At 42.2% G+C, this 19,616-nt stretch overlaps 2 protein-coding genes across 4 annotated transcripts; both read right to left on the reverse strand.

The window, feature by feature from the left end:
• Positions 1 to 845: 845 nt before the first annotated feature.
• On the reverse strand, positions 846 to 13,680 carry slc25a10b (solute carrier family 25 member 10b). 2 transcript variants are annotated; one of them, XM_070856479.1, is made up of 12 exons: positions 13,665 to 13,680; positions 12,875 to 13,082; positions 6,831 to 6,950; positions 6,086 to 6,200; positions 5,691 to 5,739; positions 5,521 to 5,562; positions 5,386 to 5,429; positions 5,193 to 5,263; positions 3,964 to 4,056; positions 3,801 to 3,878; positions 3,652 to 3,708; positions 846 to 2,628 (listed from the first exon to the last, which is right to left on the reverse strand). In XM_070856479.1, exons 2-12 carry the CDS (start codon positions 12,962 to 12,964, stop codon positions 2,527 to 2,529), a joined length of 861 nt encoding a protein of 286 aa, XP_070712580.1. In that variant the 5' UTR covers positions 12,965 to 13,082; positions 13,665 to 13,680; the 3' UTR covers positions 846 to 2,526. The 2 variants fall into 2 exon arrangements, with proteins under 2 accessions (XP_070712580.1, XP_070712579.1); XM_070856478.1 differs by lacking the exon at positions 13,665 to 13,680 and adding an exon at positions 13,401 to 13,415.
• A 2,502-nt stretch (positions 13,681 to 16,182) lies between these two features.
• Positions 16,183 to 18,370, reverse strand: LOC139225619 (claudin-9-like). 2 transcript variants are annotated; one of them, XR_011587156.1, is made up of 2 exons: positions 16,707 to 18,001; positions 16,183 to 16,250 (listed from the first exon to the last, which is right to left on the reverse strand). XR_011587156.1 is itself a non-coding variant. In XM_070856407.1 (2 exons), exon 2 carries the CDS (start codon positions 17,912 to 17,914, stop codon positions 17,246 to 17,248), a length of 669 nt encoding a protein of 222 aa, XP_070712508.1. In that variant the 5' UTR covers positions 17,915 to 17,928; positions 18,287 to 18,370; the 3' UTR covers positions 16,550 to 17,245. The 2 variants fall into 2 exon arrangements, 1 of the variants encoding a protein (XP_070712508.1); XM_070856407.1 differs by lacking the exon at positions 16,183 to 16,250 and adding an exon at positions 18,287 to 18,370 and having other exon boundaries at positions 16,550 to 17,928.
• Positions 18,371 to 19,616: the final 1,246 nt, after the last annotated feature.

Raw genomic sequence — 19,616 nt, forward strand, 5'->3', positions numbered from 1 at the left:
TGATTTCAGCTTATTGCCTACGAAAACACCAGAGATTTATAGACACAGAACCTTAACTGCCTGAAGGTTGACAGGACGATGGTTGCTCCTAAAATCAAAGCACATTTATGGAGTAAGAACATCACAGTGTAAGCAGGCCAACAGCCTGATCCTCTTCAACACTGTCCACACAATCAGCGTGCATCTCAGTCCTGCAAAAGCAGCACTCTTGACGTCTGTGAAAGTGAGCAGAGGGCACGCTGAGGCATACGGCTCACGAATTCCCACACATACACGTACGCGAAGGTAGATGTGAGCGGTCACAGTCATTAATGCTTTGCATTTGATGGATTGTTTTAATAAAGGAATGGACAGCAATGTTCATCTAGGCAGAGCAGCAGAGTCACATTGCTGCCATTCATCATTACAGCTGAACATCACCACTTAACTGTAGCTGGGCCCGCCACACGGTGCAGGACGGGAGGCCCTCGTTCTGCAAAGTAAATACTGATCTGGGGTCTGTGGGCAAACATTAAAAATATGTCCTTGTTCTGATGAGAGCGAGTGCCCGAGGGTGAAGCTTGACTCACAACCTGCTTCATTATCATTATACTAAGAACCAGTGGCAGCAGAAAACAGACGCACAAAGATCACCGTTTGTTTTATGATGCTGATTTGAAACTGCTCACCGGGCCTGCAGCCGACTTATGGAATGGTATAATACTATAATACAGTATATAATATATATATAGTATAATAATGATTCTAAAAATGTGGTTTCACCCACAACAATCAGATTTACTATCAAAATAGATGCATGACATACTGTGTTAAAAAAAAAAAGTAGACAGTCACACAGCAAAAACTCAAATTTTCCATTAGTATTTTAATTTCAAAATCATTTGTTAGTCATCTACAAACGACACCCAGAACTGTGGGTATCTCCAGTTCCATCTCTGTGCACATGAATAAAGTTTGGGGTCAGCATTACTTTCTATGGCTGATCTACAGTACCTCACATTGTAGAGGGATGCTTAACATGCAGGTATTTGCAGTCATTTTCTGAGGTGGCTTTGAGCTTGTGGCTCTCTTTCTATAAATGTACTATTGGATGAAGGTGCAGGGCTTAACAGGGAGAGGATCGTTCAGGTTGTTGGCATCGATATCGTTCACACGTTGCTATACTGCCCCCTGGAGGACACACACACTGTAAGGCAACACGAGTTGACATGGTCTGTCAACACAGCAGGCACAGAACACAGAGCACATTATATCACTGATCCGAGGTCCAACACTGGACAACAACTGGTAGGAGTCACACAACATTACAGATTGCCCTAAATAAGAACCATTAACAATGTGAATTCAAAATGCCTGAAAACATTTCCATTTTCACTTTCAGGACGTGTGTTAGTATGCAGCATGCGTTTCTATGCAGCAGGTTAGTCCGTGTCAGTCCAGGGATTTCAATAAAGTGCCTCATATAACAGAGTAGCATCCTGAGTCATTAAAATCTGACATGCATTCAGCTGAACTAAACAGTAACATCACAGATGGAAATGCTACATGTACACCTGTACAGTACAGCAGCTTTCTACAGGCATTTCAACAGGCATCTCTATTCAAACAGTGAGAACTTAAAGAGATCAAGTGGTCTAAAACTAAAAACAAAAGTCAACAAGCTTGGTCCTCTTTTATAAATGATTTGAGTGGGAAATGCTGACAGAGGATCGGAATGAAGTTGAATCAGGTCAAATTTAAAGAGTCCGATGAAATTCATTTACTAAAGGCAAACAAATAAATCAGCTCTGTTAAATTCAGGGTGCATCACATTTGGTCACCAGTGTTGGGAATGATTATTATGTAATGACAACAGTTTCATCAGTCACACTTAAGCAATGGCCTTTGGGAAATATCAAAGATTGGTAAGAATGGCACTCATGACAAGGCTACACTGTGTTTGTTTGCATTTTGTACTTTTTGTACTACCTAAATCATAAACTCTGTCCAGACACCAATAAAGTGTTGGAGAGAATTAATAGGTAACACATTCCTGGCACAAACTTTCTAAGTTTCTAAGTTGTTAAAATACTGGCGTGTGTTCTGCAGGCGCTCTACACCACTGCTCCACTGGGTTTACATTAAAAATAAAGGATTAAATCTGACGCGCAATTAATCAACATTTAGTCTGTCGTTAGTCTAGTATCACTAACTATACCTGAAATCACAATGGACAACTACATCTCAAGTTTTCTGTCTAAATTTACAATTTTATTCTAACGATCCCATTGAAGCCCCTTTATATTTAGCATCATATTGATCATCTATACCCATCACAGAGGAAATCATCTGCTGAATCCAGCATTTGTCCCCTCAAGCAGCTGGTGCTCATAATAATCTGAATCATTTCGCTTCTAGTCGTGAGAAAGAGGTAGAGCAAAGGGAGAAACCATACATGACTCTCCATCTAAACGCTAAGAGCAGAGCGATGACGGGGCGCTGTGCACGGCAGTGTCGGTGTGTCGTGTGGCGGGTTGCAGAGCGTGCTCAGGAGATGATGCGAATGCCGAAGTATTTCTTGAGCTGCTCGAGGAAGATGAAGGTGAGCACCGTGTGAGGAATCAAGCGGATCCCTGCGGGGACGAGACCCTGCAACAAAACATGTGTATTAGTTCAGCATTTGTAGTGTTCTCCTATTCAGTCTGACTATTTAAATTCAAATCTAGTAGGAAACAGGTGGTTTATCATAAAAGGTGGATTTCCAGCTACTCTTACTGCAGGCAATTTTAGCACTCGACGTAGCACCAGCATGCTTTTGATGTGAAGTGCATGTTTTACTGTCAAAAATCATTTTGAAGTGATCAGCCTCCATGTCTCTGAGTGGGTTAGTCTGTATACAGTGTGTGTTTGAGTGACAGCTGAGCTGGCAGAGCCACTGTGGGACATTGCAAACAGCTGACAAGTGTTGTGTGATAGCCTGTTTGGCTGTATCATGGTCAGCAAACAATGGTTATTGCTTAATATTATTTGATTGGCTATATGCAAAAAAAAAATCATTCTATTTTCAATGCAATTAGGAACAGGAAATTCAGTAAGTAAAATAAGTAATCAAGCTAGCATTAGCGCAATTTCAATGTGACTAGTTGATAAATGTCTATTTATTTATATGTCTATGTGTGACCTGTTTAGCAGCCAGCGCTGCCTTTGTGTCAGGCTTTCAAATCCAGGGCAATTTATTTAAAATTAGGGAAAGAATCCCTTCCTGATGTGTCTGTATTTTGGACATTGTGTTTGAAAGAGCAATTCTGCTTCAGAACCAGGTGGCTGAGGGGGACTCCTGTCTATGTTCAACTCAGGGGCTTAATAATGGTAACAGGCAGAGTCACTCATTCTGATATAGCTCATGAATTTGATTGATCTTTTTCAAATACTTAAAGAAAAGGATATTAGACTAATTCAGTCCTGCATGCAGCGTTTGCGGGGTGTACTACAGAGTTTTCTCCGTCTATGTGGACCAGGAATTTTCTGAGATGGTGGGCCTCGCAGTAAGATGACAGAGAGAAAATCCTGACAGAGAGTCAAATAACTGAAATAATAAAGTACCTCTGATTAAAAGTGGCACTAAATAAGCACAGCTGTGTTCATGCATCTTATCTGGGACTGCTTTTATACCTTGTAAAATGCCAACGGCCCCAGCTTGGCAGTTTCTCGTAAGCAATGTGTCACCCCCTGAGGAGAGAGACACACAGGATTAGAACGAACAGTAAGAAAAGAAGACGGATAACCAGAAACGGGGATGAGAGCAGGGCGGTGCTACTCACTGCATACTCTCCCTTTGAGTTCATCAGCCTCGTCTTTAGTACATCCAGAGGTTGACACAAGAATGTAGCACAGCCTCCCTGCAGAGGAACAGTTCATCAGTTCACAAAAGAGCCCTGTGAGCTTTACAGGCCTCTGGTCACACAGATAGAACCTGATACTTACAGCAATGAAGCTAGAGAAGAAGTGTGTGAGTATGTTATCGCCCATCATGCCTGTTCCCAGCACGAGCTGCTTGGCCTGGTCATAACACGCCAGCTAAAGGTGGGAAGAATAAGGGCAGAGCGATGTGTCATTTTATAGTTTTATATGTCATTTGTTAACTATAATAAGTGCCCATTATGTAGTCCACAAAAAGTTACGCAATCAATCAAACACACAGCACAAATATTATGTGTAAAGTTTTAACTTTGAGAATTTGGCTCCCCCTGTTGGTAGCACTAGATGGCACTCCGCCTCAGAATTGTACAACCAATATTGTGTAATTTTCAGCTTTTTTTTTTTTTTTATAAATGATAACAACGATGAACTAACCTTAGGGGATTTAGCATATCGGGTGGTCAAAAATATTCTGAGGACATCTACAAAGCTGCATGTTGACTTGATATACCTTATTCACATGAATCTGTATTTTGGTATCGTCGCTACCGTTCCAGTTTCATCTGTCTTAAAGGTCTAACGGTGAATATAATGAAGCAGATGAGACTGGTGGCTCTGTTGCACTTGTGGTGTAAATATGGCAGCATAGAAACTCTTCAAAATGATAAACTGAAATGCTTTTATAGGGTTTTCTGCAGGCAGCCTTCAATAATCTGTTTCTGATATATTTAGAGCAAGCTGTGCCAACACACAATGTAAGCTATACTGTCCCTTCTTCTGTAGCCGACAGTCAGCCCATAGAAATCCGCTGACATTTTTGGCCTAATTGGATGTGAACAGTTGCATCAGTGCTACAGAGGTAAACTTCCTTCGGATGTGCATGTAGACTTGAAAAAGTGAAGTGAGGCTGAGGTTCTATGGATTAATGCATAATGCATCGTTTAAATGGAAAGAAGTAGCCTATTCATCTAAGAGATTGATTCAGCATTGATTAATTAATGTGGCTTTCATTTAATTTACTTCCATTATTTTACTCAAGGATTTATAGATGTATTCTGAAACTGACATGCCATAGAAATAATCTTCTTAATGTATTCTAGAAAAAGACTGATCTAAATTGTGATTGTGTTAGCCCAGGTAGAATAAAGTAGAAAATAAAGAAATGTTGCTTTTCACTGGCATGAGAACTGGCCAAGTCTCTTTCATATGTGCAGGCATTTAAAAAGGACAGATTTTATACCTGCAATACCATAAAAACCCCACAAAAGGTTGCCGATTAGAAATTTCTGACTTGCCTGTCCCACAGTGACCAACGCTCCTCTGCTGGAGGCCATGGTGGCTCCAGAAAACAGTCTCCTCACACCCTCTGTGGGACAGGACACAGGACACAGGACAAAGGACACAGGTCAGAGGTCAGAGGTCAGACATGGTGCCACTGCGAGCTTTACATGAAGGAACACGCTGGACAGTATTCTGCGTGGGATTTACCTTCTCTGTAGACTCTGAAGAGCCCATCAATGGCATGTTTGTAGCTGAGAGGAGAAAAAAAAAACATTCAGGGTTAAATTATGCCACGAGATCAAACATCAAATATTTTTAGCAACAGTAAGTTACAACACTTACTTTCTCCTCTGTTCTGGTGGTAGTTTCATGTCATTCTGCATCCTGGAAGCAAACACATTTCAGATCTTCTGAATCCAGCGGTTGCCGTGCTCATGCCTGAGCCAAAAAACTAACCACAAGAATAAATTGTGTAAATGTTAACGACAACTTGAAATGTCATGGCACCGTACCTGACGTTCACCATGTCTGCCGGTGTGCCAACAAACCCGCCTGTGAAACCTGTTGGCAGAGAAATCTTGTTGGCACACAGTCCTGTATGGGTGATCCTGCATGTGTGTGTGTGTGTGTGTGTGTGTGTGTTCTTCTGCAGCCATGTTTGTGAGAAGTGACGACATTTTTGGGAAGTGAGGAAAATGTACTTTGTCTTCACAAGTTTTGTTCAGACTTGGTTTTAAGGTTCAGGTTAGGTTTAGGTAAAAGGGCTGGGTTTAGGCATTTGGTTGTGATGGCTAAGGTAAGGGTAGGGGGCGGGGCTGGGCTATGTATTATGTCAGTGAGTGTCCTCACAAGTATAGAAAGACAAGAGTTTGTGTGTGTATGTATGTGTGTGTGTGTGTGCTCCCACCTCCGAAGGCTCCCAGCAGGACCTTCTGGTAAAAGGGCATGGGGCCCTTGCTTGTGCTGCCCATCATGTCCCTCACTGTCTCATAGATGGCAAATCTTGTGAGCGAATACGACATCTGAGAGGAGAGGAGAGGAGAGGAGAGGAGAGGAGAGGAGAGGAGAGAGGAAGAGAGGAATGAATAAAATACAGCTGAGACTTGTACCCTCTACTCTCCTCACATTTTCTTTTTTCGACCACTAGGGGGAGCCTCTGGCAAAGGAACTAAACAGAATGCATTGATGACGGTGAGGTTCATCCTACTCTTCATCGACATCCAGTGGGTTTGGGTGATTCAGACTTCTCTCTCTTCATCCAATGACATTTTATCTCCTGTGTTTATTTCCGCCTGTGCTCTGTATAACTGTCACATTGATCTATTGAGACTATCCTGCAACCACAAACCAACGCTTGGGTTATATAATAACAGTGACTTCACAGGAAGTCAGGGTGCTCATTGTGTAATCACCCTGTATATTATAAAAAGGATACTAAAATCATACAGGTTTTTTTTTTTAATGATTTCTCATGTTATAGCTTTCATTCAGTATGGTTGACTACAAAAAGGACTACATAGTCAGATTGACGAGGCTGATATCTTTTCATTGCTATCGTGTTGGCCAGCTTTCCACCCTCGATGGGACTTAACCTGCTTAAACACAGGTTAAACAGAAAATAAAGAATCAAAAGAATGAACACACAGCCTCACCTGTCTACAAAGGGAGGCAGAGAGGCCATTGTAAAGAGCCAGCACCCCATCACTCTTCACCACATGAACGGCCATCCCCATCATCCTCGTCTTCACCTCCTGCTGTGTCTGCAGGTGTACCTGCAAAGAGTTTTGTGTGTGTTTCAATACCGAGTGACGTAAAAAGGAAAACATTTGACAGAACACAGACACAAAGGAAGGACTGACACAGACAATGTGTGGTTCCTGTTGGGGCTGACAGTGCAGCTTTGTCTTTTTGTTCCTCCTTCCTGGGATACCTTAGACACCAGCTCACTTATTTATGCTTCTCTAAATGTGTCAAAGGGTTGTATACTCCAGCAAGTAAGTATTGTACTCCTGTAGAGTTGGGGGACTTGTGAGAGACAAGTTAAAAAAATCTACTGCAGGTCCTACACTTCCCATTGTGCAACTCAGTACCATTTTTAACAGTCTTTCAGCTTCAGCACACACACACACACACACACACACACACACACGTAACACCGACATCACTGTGGCATCACCAGTGTTATCACAGACTGAGTGTACTAACCGTGATGAGAATAAACTGACCTTCACATGTTGTCATTGGAGGAAGATGTAATGTGAGACTCACACAGTTATAATACCTAACACAAGTTTTCTAATTTTCTAGTGTGTGTGTGTGTGTGTGTTGTTCTTGTCAGAGGGGGTCAGCAGTTCAGCGTGTACAATGTGCCCTTTGTCCTCTGTCCTAATCACTATCTAGAGTTTGAAGGCCACGAAGCCCTTCAAACTAAAACTGATAACCAAGACTGATCCTAAGCACCAGCTCCAGCACAAATCAGACAGCAAACTAATCACACGGGCTCCGATTTTGTTAAAACATCCAATGACTAAAGCATTCCAAAACTTCCTCTCAGCTCTCTGAGTTTTAAAGAGTAAAAAAAAAAAAGAGGTGAAATCAGAAATGCAGCTTTTAAATACGATGCGTGCTACGTCACATTTGCAGCTTTCTACATAAATTTTACCCTCATTCATTCTGCCCTGTAGGTAATTAGGTGTGTACATTTTTAGCATACAAACATTAGTGTCAGACTCCATGGAGAAAAAAGAAGAAAAAAAAACTGCCTAAACTTCGTATTATTCATTGTACACACTTTTTCTGTCATGACATGACGTCTAAAAGACAAAATTAATCAAGACTAAGATTTTACAGCAATGCAGGCAGCTCTGTGAGCTTAAACACAGGCACAGTGCAGGCTTTTTGTTATAGTTCTAATTCATTGATTTTGTCTGACAGCCACTGATTGGCCAGTTGTAATTGGGGGTGTGGTATGTTAAACAAAAGGAAATTGGAAACAAATGGGGGGGAGGAACAATGAAGTCCTCGCTTTAGTTGATACCCAACGTTTTTCTAACCACCTCATCTCATCTCACAGTTTAAGAATCTATTAGCATCATCTTCTCCACATCTGCCATCATCGCTCAGTTCTCTCCGTCACACACACATACACACACATGCACATTTGAACCTGGAATTGTTCAGATATTTGACCTTGCTTATTAGTATCAAGCACATGGCGCCTGTTGGCTTCCTGGTGACGCTAGAGGTAAAGTCAAGGGAGTTTTTAGGATTCATCCACTGGGGAGCCTGTCTGCATCATTTCATGACAATCCATCCAACAGTGTAAAGGGTTAAAATGGGTTACAAAGTGGCGGACGGACCAAAAGACGCTGCCATCCATCAAGCTAGAGGGCTAAAAATCCACCAGAAGATCTTACTTCTACTTAACTCTTCTAAAACTGTATCTGATAACTGGACACAATCCATTTTTGAGCCAGATTTCAGTGTGGAAACAACATCGAAATACTTCAAGGAATTGAATCCGGATACAGACGTCACTGTAACTCTAGTATTTTCCTTACAAGTCTGATAAAGGGTGTTGTGTGTTGTGCAAAAATGTGTTGAGACATGATACTGAGCCACCAGCGAGCTAATGTGTACATGCACAGGAACACACTGTGGTGAAATATTACACCCAGACTAATGTCTAACTAAAGGATTGTCTTCTCAGGTGAAGTCTGAGCAACTCTGCTGTATCAGCTTAGAGAAACAATAGAGCATTTCATGTGATGGTGTAATGGATGCCTGGCTTAACAAAAAGGAAGAAATCAATGAAACCACGATTAGGCAACATTTGCCGTGTGATTATGTTCCTTTGGTCAAGCCCTGTCTCCCTGCTGGAAACCACATTCAAACATTCTCTCCTCTAAATTACACTTCAGTCCGTCTAAATTTAGATGCTTTGCTGTTAGCTTTTACAGGAATGTGGTAAGTGAACGGCATTATGAAGCCATTCACTTTTTAAGCTTTGTAAGCTTCTTCTACAAAGCCACCATCTGCCTCACTGTCCGCCGACAGGGAACAGAGCAAACTGAGTTTGAGGCTCGATCAGCTCAGCTTGGAGGGCAAATCACAGTAAAAATAAAGAAGGTTATGCACCTGCAGCATTTCTGACCATCCAAGGTTAATACACAAGAGTAAAAAAAATTTTTTAAAAGTGCTGTGATACATTTATATTAATGATTTATCATTTTTCAGCACATTTTGTATCGATTAAATGTTACCATGTTCGGATTTCACAAATCTCTGTTGTCCAAAATTGAGGGACTCTGAACAAGCTTTGATTAAAAATTAATAAGACGAGTCACTGAAGGTTCTGGGTTAAACAGAAGAAAAGCTCGGTCTTGTGTAATACACCACAGCGGAGCTCAGATCACTGATTTGACTTTAATATTGCGATAACGATTTCAGCCGTGCCCCAGTGTGAAAAGCAGCGTGTGAAAACACTGCTTCATTCAGAAAGCAAACAGCTTATTCAAATGCTGCCATTTAACCTACATACATTCATTTGTAGGTGATTCAAGCCTCCGTTGCACGAGCAGTAAGAGGAAAAGCTGCGGTGAACACCAAGCTTGCAGCACAGAGCAAGTTGAAACACACACATTCTCATTTCTACAAAGTGGCATCAGTTGTCCTTAAAATTCATTCCTATTTGATACCAGCATGCTGTTACCACAACATGTAAGTGCCCACAGTTTGTATAGTCACTGTTCTATTTCAGTGTGCATGAATGGGGGTTTATCGATGGGTGTTTATGCTATTCTTCCTCACATGGTTACATTTTTATTCTAAGAGAAAATACCTCCCCCATAACCAGCTAGAACACCTCCTCATGGGAGCACCAGTCCTGACAGTGCACCAAATACAGCTACATCCAACACTAGGGACAGTCCTCACCTGACTGCCACGTTAGCAGCCCGACTGGTGTGAAACCACATGACTAAAGGCAGCGCAGTGTGTAAGTATTTGGATAGTGACACATTCCTTTGTTCTGCTGCCTCTGTACTCCGGCACAATGGCTCTGGAGGGAAACAATGACTTTGAGGATCAAGTACTGACTCTCAGCTTTGATTTGAAGCTGTTAACATCCATGTTGGGCGAGCAGCGTAGCCTGTAGCCTCGTCACTGTCCTGCTGTATTATCCTAAAATTGGGAGACCAAAGTGTAATGAGAGCTACAAGTCACCCTCAGACACTCTTGAAGCAAAAAGTAAACATTTAGCCTCATAGTCATTTATTTATTCCAACAGAAAATTCATTACAATCCAACCATTTATAGCTCGCACCTTACCCAACTCATGGCCCAATATGAGCCATGTGGGAATCCCACTGCAGTGCTAAATGTGCTCTGTGAATCAGTGTTTTTTTAACATCTCTACCATTTTAATGTGGTTTTTACCTGCCATTTGCTTCTCGCAATAAGCACCACATCATGTCCTCAACTGCTCTTGTGCACTAATCATCATTATAATAGTTTAATGCGCAAGAGAGCAATAAGCATGCATTCAACTAAAAACGGAGTATCAGTGAGACGGTAGGTTCGGCAAAACCGCATTCTGTATTCCAAACACTACACCATGTTTTGCTACCTAAACGTTCACCTGAGTACAGAGTGTTGTTAAAAGCAGTCCTGCAGTATTTGTAAGGGCGCAGAGACGGTGAGACATGAGGCAAAGATACTGCAAACTGTCATGGACAAGTGCACACCAGTGTACACCATCTACATGTTCAGCATTTGGAGCTGCAGCAGTCGCTGTGACACGCAGCACAATTTGCCTCAAAAATCGTGCTCCTCCTGCGAGTCGTACCGCAAGTCAAATCTGAACGCAGCCATGAGGACACATACGCTTAGATTCAGTGTGACGCTTTCCATCATCATCTGTGACGTCCATCAAAAATAAACTTCCAGAAGTCTGTGCGAAAACTGTGAACTGAGTGAAGACTCCAGAATTTGCTTGGAAATTATCACTTTTTTAAAGTTTTCTTCAGTATCAAAGTAATTCGGTAATAACTTTCCGTACATTCATGGGTACACAGCCTACAGGAAGTGCTGATAGCTAATTCAGCATACTTTTAATGGCGCCAATTTGCCACGATGTAAAAAAGAATATAGGCCAAAAAATGCTACGCTCAAGTTGTGTTTTTAGCGACTTGAAGAAAAAGACATGTGGCAAGACTGACTGTGAAAACCTCTTTTTTTAAAAAAAAAAAAAAAAGTATTAAAGAAGGACACCAAAAAAGAATATGACCTAATATGTGCCTCTAGTTCACACACACACACACACACACACACACACACACACACACACACACACACACACCAATTTGATCAGTTTGATCAAGGAACTGTCTGGTCTGAACTGACGCAGCTGTCAACGTCGACGCAGCTCCACATTGTACCTGATGGTGATATCTCTCTGATAAGGTTCTACACTGGGACAGGGAATCCAACACATTCTGTATTTTTGTAGATTAATTAAGACTAACCTTGCAGTTCTTAGTGTATCTTAAAGGACTCTCACCTACTGACCCAGATCATGTCCACTCAGTGTGGATAGTGAGTCCTCATAAGGGCCCTGTAAAACTGCTGTATTTGCTCAGCATTAAACCAGTAAAACCACCTTTAACTAGTTTTCAGGTCATTATCCTTAACAGCCATGATACCTGCCTCTCTTCTCCACTGGATAAGAAGTGTATTAATGGGAACATATTTTTTTGGTAACTATGCAGTACAAGTGATCGTTTGTTTTATGTTTTTCACTGAGTTTAAATGTTGCTTGATGAATGTCATATGTGAAAACACACTACAAGTAAAGTGGTAATACCGCCACACTGACAACTCCGTGGGTAGACAAAATGACATATGTAGTAAACAAGGTCCACACTGTAATTTCATTCGGCATCACCAGCTAACAAGCAAGTTAGGGCACAAGTGAAGCACTCCAGAGGACAGTTCTGCTGGTGGTGATTACCAACCTTGTCTACATAATTACTCATTATCCCTAGACTTCCTGAAGACCAGTCGATGTTATCGGTGTCATGTGCTGCTGTTTCCAATGTCACCACGTGCAAGGTACAAGTAAAGTGAGGGAGGATGTTGGCTAATTTGGGTAAAGATGTGCTGCTGCGGCTTACTCCTCTGTGCAAGAGCAGCAGGGCAAAGCTTAACAAGACCGAACAAGCATCTCACACATACTGCTGTCAAGCAAGGACAGGCTGCTTATGGGAGAAAACAGATATTCCTTCTGGTCTGTGTGATCTTACAATAACCATATTATATCTATCTTCATATGTAAATATTAAACTAACACTACAGTGGGCCAGTCTGTGTACTTTAAACTTAATTACTTTCTATCACTTTTCACAAATTGTGTCAGTTGAGGTGACCAACCTTCATGTGTGCCACCTTTTCACATCACTGATCATCCTAATACACATTACAGTGATGCCACAGAGGACTTGTGACAGCTCAGAGCACTGGCCTGGCCACTGCCTGCTCACTGCAGCTATAGTGGAAGCACTCACTGTTAACACAGTGTGATGAGTGGTGAGGAGGCAGCGCAGCCTGCACGACCACGACTGGAAACAGCTGTTGCCTGGTGTTCAGGCCTGCGCTCCTCTACACACCAGCGGAGGGTTACACTCAGTCAGCCTCTCACCTTGAGGAGATCCAGAGGATGGGTGCAGCAGGCGGCTCCGCAGGACGCCAGCCCACCGAAATACCACCGCGACATCCGCTTCTCCGTCATGGCTCCGATCTCTGCAGCTGTAGCGGTGACTTCCTCCCTCCCGGTCCGCCCTGACACGCTGTCCGCCCGCTCTGTCGGCTTCCTGGCCTGCAGAGTGCAGCTGGCTGCGGCTCGTGGTCTACAGCACACGGATAACCTCGTTAATCTTCAAACATTTCGATAACAGACGGATCGGGGGACTTTGGGCTCCTGGTGCATCGCGCGCGCACACTCGCGCCACATAGTACGAGCGTTTGCACGTGAAAGACTGTGTGTGTGTGTGTGTGTGTGTGTGTGTGTGTGTGTGTGTGTGTGTGTGTGTGTGTGTGTGTATGCGCGCGCTGTCTGCCGTGGTCGGGCCACGATGTGCGGCGCAATAGGAAGCAGCTGCAGCCAGAGAGGAGAGGAGAGAAGAGGAGCGCAGCCAATTGTCACCGCGGACTGCGGAGCTGCCTACCCGCCCCGGGCTCAGCGATCCAAAGGTCGACAGCGGGGAATGAGAAAGATTTGGCTCCGAAAAGCACAAACTCACACGGCCCACTTTCACCACCACAGACATGTCGTGCGAGATTTAAAGTGACACGCATCCTTCCTGCAGCTGCAGACAGGCCACATGTTTACTGTCTCTTTAAGAGGACAATCGTTTACAATCTCGAGCAAGCGGTCAGTTAACTATGACAAAAAAAGATTATTAATGACGTGTCTATTCGTAATGTGTTACCTGCCGTGCCGGAGGAAGTATTCCTGTTATGAAGTATAAGTTCTAATACCACTCTGTAAAACTGCTCTGTTACAAGTAAAAGTACTGCCCTAAAATGTTAAGTAAAAGTATTTACATACAATCAGTAAAATATACTTTAAGTATTTAAATTAAAATTACCCAATGCAGAAAAATGTCCCCTGTGACTATTATCACTGTTACATCATTAGATTATTATTACTCGTGCGTTAAAGCAGTAGTTGGTAACACTGAGAGGAGAGTAGACTAAACCACTGAATTTGAAAGAGATCAACTTCAGCTTCCTCCCCCTTCCGCTATAGCCTGCCTCAGTACGGAGCCCCTAAAGGGACATGGGTGAATTTTTATTCTATTTTAGGTATCTCGTGCTCACCAGAAATTATCTCGTGCTCACCAGAAATTATCTCATGCTCACCAGAAACTTTCCGGTGATGGCAAGAATGCTTCCATGAATACATTTATCAAAAGCCCATCCACCATATTTATTAAAATAGACTAGTATCAGACTGTGATAATGTCTGTAGATGTCTGTCTTACAGATATAATGAATAGTCTCCTAACTTAATGAGCCAGCATCGTCACTTTGTTCTGTGTGTAACTCTACTGAGCTGTCACATGTACAACAACACTGATGTCACACTCTATTAGACATGTGCGCTCCATGTCAAGGTAGCAAAGTGACACGACCTCCAGGGTAGAACAACTTTCATTCATTGCAACATACTTATTCTACATGTTAGTCAGTTTGTCAGTAAAACAGAGAGCGAGAGAGACCACGCAGACAGAGACGTCGGTGCTTTATGTTATTAAGTCATGAGGTTATTGATTAGAAAACAGCAGAGGACCTGTATCGCTTGTTGGCACTTCTGGTGTGAACGTCAAGGCTGCTGCTCACCCCGAGAATCAACTTATCACAGCACTTTGTGGCCTTGGAGTGGGAACGAAACATGAACTATACTCCACATAGTTAGAAATACCATGTTTTTATTTTTGATTTGTTTTTTTTAATTTTGTCAGTCATTCGTGTTATGAGCTAGCTAGAAGTTAGCTTAGTTTCGACTGTGTGAGAAACAGTCTCTACTATGCTACAAACGCTATACAGACATTAGGCTTCCCACTTGATGCTGTTCCTCTATAAATCTTACATTTGTGCGGCTCTTCCGTGTATGTTTTCATCTTTTTCACCTAATTCTGACATGTCAGCTCGTAACAGGCTTGTTGCTGCCCCTTGTGTTTAACTGTGGGATTACACCCAGTACTACAGTTCGGTGTTCTTCAGCCACTTTATTAACTTTTTCTTGAAGGAAGTCATTGCTGTTGAAATAGAGTAATTTATACTGCAGAGAGGGTTGACTGGTTTTACTTTATCTAGAAAAGAGAGGGAGAGCACACACTGAAAATAGACTTGCAGTGTTTAGATTACAAAGGCCTTAGTCAGGAAAGTTACAGACTAGTTTGTTCTTCTCCAGGAAAGAGGGACTTTTGGCACAGTCCAGAGGGCAGCAGGTCTTTCCATGTAGCCCCTTTGCACTATGCCCTTAAAAACAAGTGCAAATCTGCTCCTCTGTACTGTGCAGAGTCAGCAGGGCAGCATGCAGGCAAAGCTATGTGGAATCACTGTTGGATGTCTTCTCCTGTTGGGACCATGTGATGTTGAGTTCTTTGATACAGTTTCCAATAAAAGTTGTCCCTTGAATCAAGTGCAGTGTTTAAAGCACAAAACTCACACCTAAAACCTGTGGATCACTCTGAACACTACAGCAGTTCAACTAGACACATGAACAAGTACTAGAAGTTTGAGGTTATGCAACATAATCTTAAGACCTTCACCAAAAATAAGTAGCAATTATTAGAAGCCTTATTGTAATTCAGTTGCATTGACATGCAGCATTGGTGGATCATACTGTTACATTCTGAGACATGTTTTTATCGGGCCAAATCAGCCACAGTCATAATATCAAATATTGCATGACAGACATACAGTGCAAAAGCTGCAAACTGACATTCAAACTGTTGGCACCCACATTGGTATTGCTGTAAACATAATTTGAATGTATATCTCTTTATGTCAGCATGATGTCATGTCATGTCATGATGTGTGACAGTCCTTTATAGAGAGCACATCACTTACTTGGTGTTTACTGCCCTCAAGTGTATTATGTCTGCTGTCACAGCTCCTAGTGGCTGTGGTTCTGAGTGAGTGTGTTGCTGATGTCTCATAGCCTTGCACTTGCAACTGATGTGATATAACTTCTGTGTGCTCATTTATTATATTTTACTGATATCTCAGAGACCGTTAAGTGTTCTTTTTTTCTAGTAGGTGATATATGTGTTATATAGCTATATCCAAGATATCTATATGCGTTTCATAGTCATTGAAATCACAACACGGGGTAAGCAGGACTGTCTATAGTATTCAGTCTGCACATAAACACATGATCTATTCCATCACAGAGGGCTCACACTGAATGTGTGAATGAATCCAAACATGTATATTTATGCAGAAATGGTTATAAGTTGTACAAAATACAGTCAATACAGAAAAGTAAGAGAAAATGCAAAGTCACACTCATGTATATGTGCTGAATAAAGTTCGTATTGTAAGTATACATACTGTATAATGTAATTAAGTCAAAGTTGAGGTGGCAAAAGCTGGATGAAACATTATGGTGTAGCTGTAAAACATACACTGTATCTGTGGTATACAACATATATGGCATAAAATGGTGAGAATGAGTGAACTACACACAGAAAGTCAGAGAACACAAGTCAAAAATGAAATCAGTAACAAATTATTTTTAGCTACCGTTACTACTGAAATAATTATATTACGTAAACATTAATAATTAATTTTTCATGAATAGACAAGCTCTGAAACATAGACAGAGTTTAATTGATATCAATAAAAGAGGTACAGTAAAAATGTAAACAAGAGTAAAGAAATGAATGAAATGAAATGAAAACAAAATAGAATATCAAGAGTAAATTTGCTCGGAAACCCCAAATACTCAGAAACATTCATACAAAGTAAATAAACAAGCGTCGCTCTGACCGCCTACACTTATTGTCAGTGAACACACCAGCACACACAGCTATACTATGTACACTGGCCTTCTGTACACAGACCGCCCACACGCACACACAAACACACACGCACATACACGAACAAAAGCAGAGGCAGGGTGGAATTTGAGACATGTAAGTCGCACACATTAGTAAACTTCTAAACATCTTAAATCCTCCCACAATTCATGTCAACTCCAACTCTAACAGAAAGCTATTGAATAATGTCAATTCTATAAGAAACACTTTTCTATATCTATTTTCTGTTTAGAAACACTTTTTATCACACACATTTATTAATAAATGTAAAACTGCCTTTTATCAAATGTATCAGTCTACATCCACACCATATGAATCCACACCATAATTCTAAGAAACAACTCTTTATAGAATATAAAACACAGTATAGACTGAATGTCCTTCAGTATAATGTGGCCTTGCAGTTTTCAGGAGTTTGTATGATGACGCTGTGACCTCTGTTTGTGTCCAACAAAGTGACTTCATACAAAAGATTTTTCCTGCTGCTTCGCCTCTCCTGCTGCTCCTGTATGTGAGTTGTCCTTCGCTGTCCCTCCGAAAACAGGCTGCGTTCTTCCTCCTGGTGGAGAGGAGCCGACATGCAGCAGAGCCCCCCCCACCAGGAGCAGCACACAGGCCCCCCAGCCCAGGTACAGCGCCGGTCCCAGCTCTCTCTTTAAAGGTGCTGCAATGTTCGGGTCATAGAAGTCCCTGATGATTGCATAGGCAGTCCAGCAGATGGGTGTCAAGTAGGCCAGGCCGGCCACGAGGAAGAGCACCCCTGCTATCCTCGCCAGCCGAGCCTTGTCGGCCTGCTTAGCGTCACCCACGCAGTGAGTACACTTGGCCCCTGCCACCCCGAGTATGAGGGCCAGAAGGCAGAGGAGCAGGGAGAGAACAGTGAGGCCCCGGGCGACTTGCCCAGACGTGGGCAGGGCCAGGGTGGAGTCATAGGTCTTGCACTGGATCTGTCCTGTGGTCTGAGACAGGCAGTTCATCCACAGTCCCTCCCACAACACCTGGGCGATCACCAGCTCTCCGCCCACGAAGGCGGACACGCGCCACAAAGGAGCCGCGCACACCAACGCCCCACACACCCAGCCCAGCACAGCCAACACCAGGCCCAGCAGCTGAAGGCCTGTTGATGCCATGGCCACGCAAGAAACTTCAGGGCAAGAGAAAAACTTCAGTCTGGATTGTCTCTTGACTTTCTCACCAGTAGGTTGCTGAGAGTTCAAAGTCCCAAAGTCATTCAGTAAGATCTCCAGTGAGGTGTTGAGATGATTCCCCCTCTTCTCCTCAGTATCGTATCTGCATATACTGTTAAGATGAGTGAGAGACTTGTCAGAAAATGTACTTTACAGAGGCACATTTGAAATGAACACAGATATAACGTAATTGTACTGTGGATCTGAGCGATTAGAGGAGAGCAACATATAACTGTGCAATATCACAGTTAACAATAAGTTAAAATAAGAGCATTCATCTTACTCCAGCGAGACTTTATAAACTATAAAACTTACTTTTCAACCACCAATCAAGCAGTCAGATGTCCACAGATGGCGTGTTGATGATCCTTTGTGTGTTTCTTTGTAGTGAAGCAGTGTGGTGTGAGCAGCTGGTATCTCTCTGCTGTTATGACTGGACAGCTTGTCCCTCTGGATCTCATACACAGGGGTGTAGGAGGGCAACAGTGTGTAATACTGCATACTAATTACACACACACACACACACACACACACACATAAACACAATCAGCTAGTTATGTAAAAAGAAAAATGACAGCACAAGGACACTTTGTTACAGACATTGTTTGATTGCCACCACATTGAAGTGGCCACATTGAGCCATTGAATGTACTGAGCCAAGGAGGAGGAGTTGAAAACTGATAGCCTGACAAGCACAACATGTCACAACAACCTCCACGTCATATTATAGTGCAAAATTACCAAAAGAAGTGGAAACGATCAGTCAGATTGTAATTTATGTGACCATTTCAGTGAGTACTTAAAGGTCCTTTATTATACAAAATGTACTTTTTAATGTCTTTTCAACATAGATATGTGCGGACTAGGAGATATGAGCAAAAAACTATGCATTTTCTGAACATTAAAACCTCCAAATACAAATATGCAGTTGAAAATGAGAAGAATGCCTTAAAGTTGTGTGGACACTGACAGCATGCAGGTGGGTGAATTAAAAGTTGCTCTCTAAAGCCGCCACTAGATGGCAATTGAGGAACAGCTACCATTCCCACACCGGCTTCATCACCATGTTGTTTTCAACACTATCCTTGCAGACAGAGGCCTGCTGGTAACTAGCTGCCTGGTAGGATTCCTGACAGAGCTGAAGCTGGCAGCAGAGAGTTTGGAGTCAAAGTGCACTTTGCCTTGATTGCTGCTATGCAGGCTGACTGGCCAAACTGGTTGACATTTTCCTTTTCCACGCTGTGAATGCAATTGGTGTCATTTTATTTCCATGTTTCTCCCACCACGTCTTGCCTTTGTAAAAATATCAAAACAATATCGTTGTACCCCCGGCTTGATTAGCTTGAAAACCACAGTTACTAAGCCTTCCTCTAGATTCAGTTTCTAAAATGGAGCAATTCTGTATTGTGTAATGCAAACAGAAATGATCCTTGAACCTTGATTATCAATGAATGGGACATTTATCAATAGAAAAGTTAGTTAACTCATATTGTTAACTAGATCTCAGGTTTCTTTCTACAAAAAAGCAATGCAGATGGCTTATAATGTCATGTTTCCTTAACATGACATCCTTGGTGTTTGAAACTATTCAAATAATGCTCTTGTATGCTTTCAGTTTCACTTTCCAGGAAACCACTGAGGTGGA

This window comes from Pempheris klunzingeri, chromosome 3 (genome assembly GCF_042242105.1).
Source record: "Pempheris klunzingeri isolate RE-2024b chromosome 3, fPemKlu1.hap1, whole genome shotgun sequence".
Taxonomy (NCBI): Eukaryota; Metazoa; Chordata; class Actinopteri; order Acropomatiformes; family Pempheridae; genus Pempheris; species Pempheris klunzingeri.

What these genes read in the sequence shown, in the direction of transcription:
- slc25a10b (XM_070856479.1), bottom strand. Translation starts at nt 12,964, where the DNA reads ATGACGGAGAAGCGGATGTCGCGGTGGTATTTCGGTGGGCTGGCGTCC. An exon ending in ATCCTCTGGATCTCCTCAAG is followed by an intron (nt 6,951 to 12,874) that starts GTGAGAGGCTGA and finishes AACTCTTTGCAG; the next exon opens with GTACACCTGCAGACACAGCA. An exon ending in CTGCCTCCCTTTGTAGACAG is followed by an intron (nt 6,201 to 6,830) that starts GTGAGGCTGTGT and finishes CTCTCCTCTCAG; the next exon opens with ATGTCGTATTCGCTCACAAG.
- LOC139225619 (XM_070856407.1), bottom strand. Translation starts at nt 17,914, where the DNA reads ATGGCATCAACAGGCCTTCAGCTGCTGGGCCTGGTGTTGGCTGTGCTG.